The sequence below is a fragment of the Danaus plexippus genome, chromosome 25 (assembly GCF_018135715.1).
Source record: "Danaus plexippus chromosome 25, MEX_DaPlex, whole genome shotgun sequence".
In the NCBI taxonomy this organism is placed as follows: Eukaryota; Metazoa; Arthropoda; class Insecta; order Lepidoptera; family Nymphalidae; genus Danaus; species Danaus plexippus.
In genome coordinates this window covers 5,983,770-5,996,271 of record NC_083553.1, presented here as the reverse complement: position 1 = coordinate 5,996,271, position 12,502 = coordinate 5,983,770, and the positions used below count along the sequence as shown (strand labels likewise).

General features: G+C 39.3%; 3 protein-coding genes across 3 annotated transcripts; 1 reads left to right on the top strand and 2 right to left on the bottom strand.

Annotated features, from left to right (window-relative positions):
- LOC116775358 (digestive cysteine proteinase 2) lies at positions 1-4,874 on the bottom strand. Its single transcript, XM_032668249.2, has 14 exons — positions 4,714-4,874; positions 4,479-4,566; positions 3,258-3,363; positions 2,936-3,059; positions 2,716-2,851; positions 2,511-2,626; positions 2,221-2,416; positions 1,982-2,103; positions 1,566-1,667; positions 1,359-1,485; positions 752-857; positions 568-657; positions 383-480; positions 1-304 (listed from the first exon to the last, which is right to left on the bottom strand). The coding sequence occupies exons 1-14, from the start codon at positions 4,775-4,777 to the stop codon at positions 118-120; spliced, it is 1,662 nt and encodes a 553-aa protein (XP_032524140.2). The 5' UTR covers positions 4,778-4,874; the 3' UTR covers positions 1-117.
- A 1,476-nt stretch (positions 4,875-6,350) lies between these two features.
- LOC116775357 (gastrulation defective protein 1 homolog) lies at positions 6,351-9,800 on the top strand. The gene is made up of 4 exons (XM_032668248.2): positions 6,351-7,103; positions 7,471-7,582; positions 8,125-8,320; positions 8,547-9,800. The coding sequence occupies exons 1-4, from the start codon at positions 6,531-6,533 to the stop codon at positions 9,670-9,672; spliced, it is 2,007 nt and encodes a 668-aa protein (XP_032524139.2). The 5' UTR covers positions 6,351-6,530; the 3' UTR covers positions 9,673-9,800.
- LOC116775359 (large ribosomal subunit protein mL39) lies at positions 9,796-12,184 on the bottom strand. The gene is made up of 8 exons (XM_032668250.2): positions 12,018-12,184; positions 11,763-11,942; positions 11,565-11,665; positions 11,311-11,452; positions 10,899-11,117; positions 10,703-10,816; positions 10,157-10,272; positions 9,796-9,911 (listed from the first exon to the last, which is right to left on the bottom strand). Exons 1-8 carry the CDS (start codon positions 12,085-12,087, stop codon positions 9,840-9,842), a joined length of 1,014 nt encoding a protein of 337 aa, XP_032524141.1. The 5' UTR covers positions 12,088-12,184; the 3' UTR covers positions 9,796-9,839.
- Between the last annotated feature and the right edge of the window lie 318 nt (positions 12,185-12,502).

The window sequence follows — 12,502 nt, the reverse complement described above, 5'->3', positions numbered from 1 at the left end:
TATGTATAAAAAAGTTTTAATCTTAAAATAAACAAATACAGAGAGAACATTTACTTAGTCTACAACTTGAAAAGAGAGAGCGTCGAATAGGAGTGTCTGTATATGATTGTATATGTTCTATATGATGACGTAGGTGGGGGCGGCCTGGACCCCACAGTTGTCGTCTCTGGCCGACATGAGCACGTACCCGTCGTTCCCCCACATGTTGGACCAGCTGTTCTTGACGAGCCAGTACTTGTGTCCGTTCAGAACGCCGAACCCGACCGCCAGCACCGCGTGGTCCAGCTCCTCCACGCTGTTCTTACTGAACACAAAACATCCTCGTGATCACCACAATCACACAAACTCACCGACGTGTCACACCATGAGAGGGCGTCGTCACCATTTGGGCTCGAAGTAGACTCCGTTGGAGTAGAAGCTGAAGGTCTTGTGCGAGGCGTCGATGGCCACCGACACCGGGCCGTGTTTGAAGATCGCCAACTGTTTCACGTCAACATGAGACTCTTAGAAGCGGCACACACAACTATGTACATTATACACATAAAGGTAACGGATCCTTATATCGACCTTCAGCGCGTTCTCGTTCTTGGCGGTGACGTTCACCCAGCCCTTCATCTTGGTGGCGACCGTCACGTTCTCCATGTGGCAGTAGCCGTCCTGTAACAAACAAACAGACGCACACGTCATACTCCACTCCCGACAGCACGTCTAGTGTGCACACTACAGTAATGTGTAGCGTCCAGGGGCCGACCTGTCCGAGGTATCCTCCGTAGTCGTCCTCCGTGGGCAGGCCGTGTCTCATGATCCACTGGTAGGCGCGGTAGTCCTCGCCGCCGTCACAGCCGTTGTTACCGAAACTTAAAAACATACTCCATCATCGACCGTCTTTGTGCATGTACAGAATGAGACGAGACAAAAACAACTCATTCAGTTATGTTGCGAGAATATCTCATGATGAAAAGAGACCTCGGAAACTGCTGGGAACAGTCCGCAGCAGCAGGCGAGGTACATAGAAACTAACAGGAACGACTCAAGGCTTACCGCACTAGTGTGGGACAACAAAAGATAATTCTCTCAATATTTTATTTAATTTAGTGCATCATTTCAAAATCAGATTTTATAAAGAGAGTTGGTTCAGGCGATGTTCATAACGAGTGATCTCATAAAGAGGACATGTAAATGACGATTAAGAAACCAAGTAACAAGTAAAAGAAATAGGAAATGTGAGACAAGCATATATTAGAGATAAGTAAAGAGTAGAAAAGATCATTTTGGTTCTGAAAGTCAGGTTTCTTTGGTGACGACTGAACTCTTACTACAGATGTAAAGGAAACTGAAAGTATATAATAGTAACTCACCCCCAGGAGCAGTCCACGAGCGCCTGTTGGCTGAGTCTCACGAGATGTCCTCCGTTGCTGAGGAACAGCGCGCCCTCCACCGCCCCCACCGTGCCGAACGACCAACAAGACCCGCACACCGACTGGTCTGCGGCACAAGGAACGAACAGACGCTACAGCGGGTCACGGACGGTCGCGTGTGTAGGGGATACTACGGAGGTCGCCTACCTTTGACGGGCGTCACGGCGCCGAACAGCCTCCAGTCGAACTCCGGCGGCAGCTTGACGCTCATGTCCGCCAGCTCCGCCTCGCCGTACGGGAACGGCAGCCCTGGAGGAGGAACACCTCGCTCGGTATAACGAGTCACTCACTGTCACTATACTAAGGTCCCGATCCTGTCAGTCCGTCTGTGGCCTCTAAACTCGACGACCAGCTGGGAGACAAAAACTGGCCCGCTAACATAAAAACCCTCGAGCGACTGACTTCATAGTGACTCGGCGCATGCAAGATCTTTGAGGACGAATAAATTTCGGGATGACCGTCTGAGAATGTATCTTAAGTAAAGTAATGGGTGGGTGGTATTAAAATACTCTAAACGTGGCTGTGTGCGCGTCCGTGTGTGTGTGTGTGTGTGCGTGTGTCACCTGCGTTGTGTCCCGTGTATCTCCTGCCCCGGCGCGCGGCGAGCTCCTCGTCCGTGTGGTCTGCGAGATGATTCACGGCCAGAGAGAAGCCGCGGTGAGCGCGATTGTGAGAGTGAATCAATCTGAAGGAATGTTACACGACACACATTATACCGCTACTGAACAAACCCAAAATGATACATTAAGTTGACATTTACTATATAATGTCATACCTCGTGAGTCGCTACGTCAGTTCTCACCTTAAATTCTGTCTGAATATATTGATCCTCTTAGTCTTCTCGACCTCCGAGGCGTACTGCTTGTTGTGTTTATTGACGAACCGGTCGAACTCGTGATGGACATGCTCATCGCTGGCGGGGTGAACGAACTCCTTCATGGGGTTGAAGGTGGCCATGTGGCGAAAACCCGGGCCCGGGAACGACGAACACTTGAAGCCTGTTCACAGGAGACATACAAAAATGCATCAATAGGTAGTCCGACACACACACACACACACACACGCACTAAACGTGGCAGCCGTGACACTCACTGGAATCTACTTTGAAGACGTCGGGCTCGATATCGCTGTTGTCAAAGTCCGTGTAATCCAAATAATAGTGGTCGTAGTGAGAGCCCAGCAGAGAGTTAAAACCCTTCATCTCGTACCTTGACACATAATGAAACCATGAAGGCGGGTCGAGTGTTACTGGTGATTGATACATTCACTGATATGTGACCCTACAGCTGATCCTCACCTGACTGGTATAGCAATGTTGTCTCCTCTCAGACTCTTCCTGTACTTGACCCACATCGTGTATTTGTTGACCTTATCCCCTACAGAGGTCACCATGCGCCACTTGAAGGTGTCGGAGTCTTTCATAGTCTCTGTTCCTATGGTAAGAGTATGTTTTAACATAGATATAAGGCAAGTAGTTTGTCATTTATTACATTGCTGATACAATCTCATCATGTTACCTACAAACTTGAAGTCGGTCATGTCAGGGAGTACGGTCTGAATGTTAATATTCTCTCCCTCCGTACCGTTCACCTGAAGACAGGTGTCCTGGTTCAGGACATGCTCAGTAGTCACCGGAGCTATCTGGAGTATACTTAATATTTACATAACTGCTGCTACGTACAAACTCACCTATTGGAACTTAATATTACAGACATTAGTGGTGATCCTCAGTCCATTAACTTTGGAAAAATATATATTCGGTACAAATTTATATTCGTAGGACATAAGGATAAAACATTTCTACTAGATAGCAAGCATAAAATCACACTCTGAATGTACCTTAATGGATGTACCATACTGAGGGTAGACGGAGGCAGACAGCTGGTAGGTCTTCACCATAGTACCGTAGTAGTCAATACGAGACTTGCCATTCTTGCTGTCGAACCTTCACACAAACAAACATTATACAACTATAATGTGTGTCATGAAATACAAAAAAAAAAATTAAAAGTATCAAGAAGGTGAGTCTCCAGGCCTTCTACGTTGTGTTTCAAATTCCTCTAATAACTACCATAATTTAAAAAAAAATGATTTTGATGTTTACTATATAAATTTAACATCAAATCTTCACATGTCTATAAGTATCTCAGTTCACAGTTGATAGTTACCGTTGAACATTCATCTGTGGGTGATTTCATTGTTATATTTAACAGCTAAATACATACATCTGTATAAAAGATTGACCAAATCCATCCCGTCATATAAAATTACAAAAATAAAAGAATGTAAAGTTTAAATCCTTTGTAAAGTGACAAAGCTAATTCAATGAGCACTATCTACATGACCCTTGACAGAGTTGAGATAACAACCTCAAGTAAAGCTCAATTCTTATCACAAACAAATAGTCCAGAAAACAAATAAAATGCTTAACATTACTATTTGTTTTGGTAAATATTAAAATCATTTCTAAATTAATAAAAACCTAAAATAAAACACAAAACATTACAAACTCGGGTAACTAATGTAAACATACATATTCATACATTTAAATATAATAAAGGTGAATGACTCCAACAAATCTCTATAAATATTAATTTTAAAAGTTGATTCATACGTATTAAAACTGTGAAATTAAACTGAATTATTGACAAGGTCTGTTATAAGGAGGTCAAAGATTCATGTAAATAAAACACTGATAAATCAACAAGTAAATATAAATTAATATGAATTGAACTATTTATAATAACTATTTCTAATATTTTAGGATTTTATCCTATTCACTTCATTCTGGTTCACATGATATTAAAAAAGAAAATTTTGCATACAATTAAAACCAACAATTAAAAATTATTAGAGACTCGATGTTTGCCTCCAATTACGTATTAAATTACAACAATATGTACACATTCGTAGAATCCTATGTCTCATTATACACGAGTGGAGGTAAATAATAATCTCTGTATTCAATGAAGTTAACATCTAGAGAGCGATAAAATTCGTCATACTCAAAGTTAATTTTTTGTAAGAAATTTGAAATAACAATAATATCAATATACTGACCACGCATAAAAAGGTTCGTGAAGTTCTGCGTAGGGAATATTTAATAAACCCTTGACCGTGTAAACAACGCTCCATTGCGGTGGATTATCTAAACAATAGAGGTAATAACAATTATTTCTATATAAGGTAGAATTATTAAAAAATGTTTTAGCGACTTCTACAACATTATAAAAATCCCATTACATGAACACGTACAGACAAACTCGAGCAAAATGAAATAAACAAAACTATTTACCTTTATCGATGCGAAGTCCTACAACGGAGCCCAAGTAGAAACACAATAGAGTGTAGACAAACATCCTGCACGAGCGTCCGCAGCGACCGCTACTTACAGAATGACAACTGAGTACTGGCTACTGAGTGCTAAATAATTCAATGACGATGATAGATCAGAAACTGTAACGGCCGGCAAAAAAATATGTTCAATTAAACAAAAAAATGCTAAACACGCATTTATATGGAAAATATTTAGAACACGAGGTTATTAATCATTTCTTTGAAAGCAAACAATGACACTTAAAATAAATACAATATTTAAAAAATATTTGAGGCATATATAAATAATGTAAATATGTACCTACCTTTTGTAAAGTTAAATGTTTGTACAAATATATTTTGTTTTAATTGTATTTTATTGCTCTCAAAAATGTTTTAAATAAAAGCATGTAGAACTTGAAGTTTCAAGAAAAACAAAATTCGTGTTGTTATAATTATTATATAATATTTAAAATTGCATGACCTGCAAATATAGAGAACGTCATCTCAACGGTGCGATATGTTAAAATGTTAAATATAAAATTCATTGGACGAACGGTCAAGCTTAGGTCCTGGGCCCTGAACCTGGGCCCGCAACAAATAATCTTATTAAGCGGATTCCTTAATTGTTCCTACGGGAACGATAACAGTTCAATGCCTCTTATTCCCGTTTTGGGATTAGAAATTTTGTCGAGTACATGTGCCTACAGGCGGGGCGTTGTTGGCACCGACGAGTCCATCTTCTCTATCCGTTAGGTTTTTTCTAAAATCGACTGTGACGAAGAATCCAGTACACAAAATCGTGATTTGTAAATCAACCAAACTAACAAAATATATAGTATACATATGAGTCTAATATGTATTTTAATATATACTTGTCAGCTAAATATTTACTCGCATTGTCCTTAACTGTGGTGTTTAAAATTTGAAAGAGAGTATTACATTTATTAAATGTAACAATAGAGTTGGCTTAGAGAATTGAGAAACGTTAAAATAAATTTCACAATAGGTAATGCAGAATGTAACTTATTTGTATTTAAGAGTAAAGCGAGTACAAAATGGATAAAATGAGAAAACCATTTTAAAAGTTTTGAAATTAACGTCGGACCTTATTAAACGTCTCTCGACCTCTCACTGTCTCTTCTCATTTGTTAATTTTAGTGTTTATTTGTGCGGCAACTAGCTCCAGAATCAAATCCACAGTTGTTTGGAGGAAGTCTAATTATTTAGACACTTCTCAGATAAAGTGTACCTCACTTACATTTTTTGTTAGTTAAGAAAAATACATAATGATTTTATAGTGCATTTTCGATTTATACTGAAAGATAAACACAGCTCGAACTTATAAAATGGGGTGACAATATTTTAAATAATTTCAAGTATGTAATTTTTTATTACAGACATTATTTTTAAGTTGGAACCCCAACTTTTAACTCCTTACTCTTACCTTACGGTTTAATTTTTACAAGGTAAATGGTAAATCATATTATCATTTGTTGTCGAAATCCATAAGAATCGCCAATAAATAAATGAATGAAACAGAATATTTTCATATGACAATAAAACTTATAAATTAATATTTACCTGGCTATGACAAAATTCTTGACAAGTTAAGTTGTGACAACTGACAAGAAACAAAACATTGTTATTAATGAAAATTAAGAAGGATAGAAAATAGAATATTCGGATCAGGAAACGTTATTATTATTAAAAAAATATATATATATATTGTATTGTATATGTATTGGAAGATTGCCAATATATCAGAAAGTTATAAAACCCATATTATACAACAAAATGAGTAAAAAGCCCATTTCATTCGGAAAAATTAGTTTTGCCATCAACACATTGGGACAGAATAATGTCGAGAAGGATAGCAATTCAGGCTTTGGCACGTTCGGTCGCACGCCGATTATGGAACAAAAGGATATCGAGGATATTTCCGAAGACCTAGAGAGCCAAAACTTGCATCAAGTAATGGGTATTAAAAATTTTGGTAAAAAAGCAAAAAGCTATAATATTGATGAAATGGTAGAACAGGCGCGTTTAACCGCTCAAGAAAACAAAAAAAAAGTAGAAGCCGAAAATGCAAATAAAGAAAAGGATATGCAAGGTACTAAACTTTTAGGGCCAGTTAATGTGTCTACAAGTAATGATGATCAAGATGAAGAGGATGATGAACCTATCGGTCCTCCCATACCAGCGAATCTGTTACCAACTTTACACACCAAAGAACACAAAAACAATGAAACAAAAAACTCTGATAACAGTGATGAGAAGAATCAACAAAGTGAAGACAGCTATGACGATCTCAGCGGCTCGGATGACGAAGAGTTATCAATAGAGAAAAGGATACCAAATACACATGAGGTAATGTATTCATACATTGTAGGTAAGGGTGAGGCCATCTTCACATGCATAATATATGTATGTTTTCTTATATTTTATTAATCAAATGAAATTTTATCCAAGAAGTAAGGTTAATGGAGTTACCTTAGAATCAATTCTGTCAACAAAAGAAAGCAAGTCAATACAATATTATTGGTTTTATTTGTTTCCGTCCTAACTTATATTAATACTTAAAAAGAGTAAGTTCAGTTAAAACACTGCATACAAAAAGTTAGTCTTTTTTCACACAATTTTCAGTTTAAATGTATCAGTTTAACAACAACTAATAATGACTCCTGAATATTGCAATAAAATGAACTTATTAATATTTCATATGTATTTTTTTCAGGTAGAAATGCAACATGGAAGCAAGGCAGTAGTAGCCGTAGCGGTGGACCCCTCAGGAGCTCGACTGGCTACTGGCTCAGTTGATTACGAAGTTTCATTTTGGGATTTTGCTGGTGAGCAAAAAATAAATATTAAGACGAAAGTAACTCACCTGGAAGTGTATTTATTTATAAACCTGTTACGTACAGGCAACATATTAAAAAATATGTGAACATCGCCGGGGCAACATCGTTGTATAGATTAGATATCATTTTACCAGTAATGTTGCTGACTCCACTGAACCAACACCAAGCCGTGTTAACCAGAAGTTTCCAGTCATAAGCAATGGAATGGGATTGCTATCCTAACATCGGGGCAATCATGTAGTCTTAGGTATAGGTTATAAGTTTTAAAATGTGATTTTTATTATAATATACATATTAGTAAGTTTCGTAGTTTTCCTGGAACCTCTGGTTGCCACTCTATATAATTAGCCGGTAACTTCAAGGCAAAACAAATCTTTCCCAAAATATAACCTACAAAAGAAGCAGTACAATATTCTTTTATATTTCATCACTAAGGCACTGCTTACAGTCATCACTTCATTCGTGTCTAGTTCATATCATCTTCAGTCCTAGTCGGAGAGTCACAATGTCACCACAATGCATTTCATCAGGTATGGACACGTCGATGCGTTCGTTCCGCACGCTCCAGCCGTGTGAGAACCATCCCATCAAGGCCCTGCAGTACTCCGCCACCGGGGACTCCATACTAGTGGTGAGCGGCTCCGCTCAGGCCAAGGTGCTGGACCGGGACGGGTTCGAGGTCCTGGAGTGTGTGAAGGGCGACCAGTACATCACAGACATGGCCAGGTGATTTCACGGCGCAAGTTGCCACATGTACTCGCGACATCTAGCGGTTGCCACTACCGACTTGTAAACAATAAAATAGTATGAAATAATTATCAAAGCACAAAAAATATTTTATGCAAATTCATCAACACGAACTTGTACAGATGTTAGCTGATAATTATTTTAATGTTTAAAAAGTAATTGTAAGAATAAAGTATCTCTGTTCAATACAGCTGAATCGTTACAGGACCAAAGGCCACACGGCGTCGTTGAACAGCGGCTGCTGGCATCCGACCGTCCGCGAGGAGTTCATGACCTGCTCCCAGGACGGCACCCTGAGGTTGTGGCTCACGGACAACAGCAAACAACACAAGGACGTCATCAAGCCGCGGCAGAGAGGAGGCCTCAAGACCAACCCCACGACGTGCGCCTTCACGAGGGACGGGAACACCGTGGCCTCCGGCTGTTACGACGGCTCCATACAGATGTGGGACCACCGGAGGAACTTCGTCAACACCTCCTTGATCCTGAGAGACGCTCACTCCGCGCACACCGAGATCTCCTGCATCGCCTTCTCCTACCTGGGCTCCTACCTGGCCAGCCGCGCCAACGACAACACCCTTAAGATATGGGATCTGAGGAATCACCGGAAGCCGCTGAACGTGTTCGGCGACCTGTTCTCGAGGTACGACCAGACCGACTGCGGCTTCAGTCCGGACGACTCCATGGTGTTCACCGGAGTGTCGGTGCAGAACAACCGGGAGCCCGGTAGATTGATCTTCTTTAATTCCAAAACATTCGAGAGAGTCACCGAAGTCCCAGTGACCGCGTCTCACGTCATCAAGGCCGTGTGGCACGCCAAACTCAATCAAATATTCGTGGGTTGCGGTAACGGGATCGTGAAGTGTTACTACGACACCAAGCGGAGTCTGCGAGGAGCCAAACTCTGTATCGTGAAGACGCACAGGAAGAAGCAGATGGTGGAGGTGGTGAGCTCTCAACAGATCATAACGCCTCATGCGTTGCCGCTGTTCAGGCAAGAGAAACTCAGGACGAGTAAGAAGAAAATGGAGAAAGAGAGAATGGATCCGGTCAAATCCAGGAGACCGGACTTGCCGATCACTTCCGGCCAAGGAGGACGAGTGGCCGCCTCGGGCAGCACGCTGAGCTCGTTCGTGATCAGAAACCTAGGGCTGAGCAAGAGAGTGGACGACGAGCAGGACCCGAGGGAAGCCATCCTGAAATACGCCAAGGAGGCCGAGGAGAACCCCTTCTGGGTCGCGCCAGCCTACAAGAAAACACAACCCACGCCCATCTTCCAAGACGACGAGGACGGACCTAGCGACGCCAAGAAGACCAAATCTGATACTTGAACACCTCGTACATTCTTTAGTCGTTAGTATAATATTCATTGTGTAATTATAACAGTAGGTATAAGTGTAAGAGCCACGATATGGCGACGAGCCGGAATCCAGAATCAAATAAAAAGCTCTACAAATCATTCATATGTTTATTGCTAAACCTAAATAAGATACATCCTTTACACTCGTGCTGCGGCCTTGTCTTGAGAATGAGCTTCACTGAGGGGACTCATCGGAGACCGAGCAGGGTTCTGAAAATAAACATAACAACTGATTTCCATGTTCATATTTTTACAGAACCAGAGGCATGAATTGGCTTAGTATTTTTTCTACAGAAATAATGTTCCGTTTTTCCCTTATCAATTTGCTTTGCTTCTTACCCATTATTAATATAATTAAATAATGTTATTCAAGCCGAAGGCTCAACAAGCCTGTGATTTGCTCATTTGGGATAATTTTAAATTAAATTCTATGTACATATGTGTATGAGAGTTACCAATTTCTTAGCTCTATCTGTGAGTATTGAGAAGGCGAAGTGATTCAGTATGACTCCTGTCGGGAGCGCCACACCCTGGAACCTGTACAGCTGCGGTGGATCACTCACACCACCTCCTGAAGGGTTGAAGATATTCATTGAACTGTACTGGTTATTATATATTGAATAATAAAGGTGCGTTGACACTGTTCAAACATGAAATGCTTCATGTTGTAATGGTTAGCTTATTTATAATTCTATTATGAGGTGACAGGAGCCGAGCCACAGCTGAACATTATAATAATGAACAGCGGGAAAGAGTGTCTACAAGCTCTTAGTCTTGAATCAGTGGCTGACGTAAAGACATTAATTTGTGAGATATTTAGTTTTAAATTGTGACTTTAATATAGTTTTTACTTTTTCTAAGCTGAAAGGTTTTCCTTGCAGTCTTCAATGTGACCAGATATAATTGTATAACTATTTGTTATGGGATAAGATGTTAGAGGTCACCAGAAACATTCAATATGATTTGATTTAAATTATAATACTAGATTATTGTGAGCTCACCTGTCAGCTTGTGTACTGAGGTGATGGTGACTCTCCCAATCTGTCCCGTGTTGCTGATCATTGGTCCCTTGGATATGTCAATGTGTTTGTCCACCTTGTATAGAGTTACCTTCCCTTTAAGAGATCACATTTAATAAAATACACGCATTGAGTATAAAATGTTTGTTTCCTTGACAATAAAAAAATTAGGACTCACCATTATTTCTTGCTATACTTGGTATTTGCTTTGCTTTGTGTTCGTTATCTACAAACATTTCTAAAGCAAGCTCCTCTGATACATCTAGCCGTTCCAAATTAATCTTTTTTCGACATAATTGTACATACTCTGCACTTAGTGTGTAGAGCTCTTGAGGTGTGGGCTTCCAGTCAGGTAAGGACGGCAGATCTATGTCATAAATGAATGAGCCGCTGCGGACTGAAACATACAGATCATCCTCAGATATCAGTGAATACTAGGATAGTTATATAATATGCTTTTAGTTCTTATTTACTTTTTTCATTATCTTTGTAAATTGCTCTAAAATATCAAATCCAAACAGAAATTCCCTACACATTTAAGAATAGACAATCAAAACATTAACAGATTTTTGTTGGTGTTGTTATCTTACTGTCAGGTCCGGGAAAGCTATGCAGGTGTACTGGCACCGAGTCCTTGAAAGCCGCTGTGGCACACGCTCCCAGCACCAAGGAGCATGTTCTCCAAAAGGCCTTATTGACTTGCTGTGGTTCCGCTATATTAAAGCTTTGAAACTGGAAACATTCAAATAGGTCTCACATACACAAACATATAAAACAAGAGATCTGCTTATATTTCCTGTCCTGATTTTATTTTAAATATAGCCATTTGTGATTCATTTCTCACCTCTAAGGTACAATTTCCTGTGAGTGGTCTGTGCATATCCCAGTACACTGTGCCATCCACTAATGCGAGTGCACTGCTCTCCATGTGCCACTCACTGAAATCTGATGATTTATATAACTTTTAGAAATATATATATCTCCTGTACACATTCTCTTACACAAATAACTATCATAACAAAGTCCATTACACATTACTTACGTCTCGCACATTCGTACGGTGTTGATATATCTTTATTCATCACTAGGGTACATTCTTTGGGTATACCTTTGTATTTTACTTCAATTTTTTCAATACGACCGACAGTATCGAGTTGACGTTTTTTTTCTAATATGAAGAGATGATGCCGACGCTCAATAGCTTCTTGTGAACTTAAACATCCTGAAAATTATCATAAGGCAGACAATTTATTAAAACTATGGCTAGAGCAACCAATATAGGCATTTTATGACTTACGCTTTATGACACTCTTTGTACTGGTGTTCAATCGAAAACACCTAGATATATATATCATGTTGTAATTCATTCCTAACGAACAATATTGTTCGTTTGCTCAAAACAATATAATTCTTATAATATTCTTAGGTTATGTTTTGAGATACAGATTTATTTGACAGTTCCTTTATAATGCCAATGTTTTTGATTCTAGGGTATTGAGACAGTTGGCATTGCCGTCTATGATGTAATAATATGTTAAACAATATTTTTTAGCGTTGGGGAAGCTATATGTTATATGTGCCATGATATGATCATAATCTAAAAAGTTTTTTGGTAGTAAATTCAAGATTTAAGCAACATCTCTCATAAATTTTTATAATAGTTAATGGATGCACAATTAATACAAATTCTAACAATATGCCTATAAAATTTATAATTCTAAATACTATATGTTTAAGGAACGACTATTTCTACTTATTTTCAACAATAATATGTATATATGT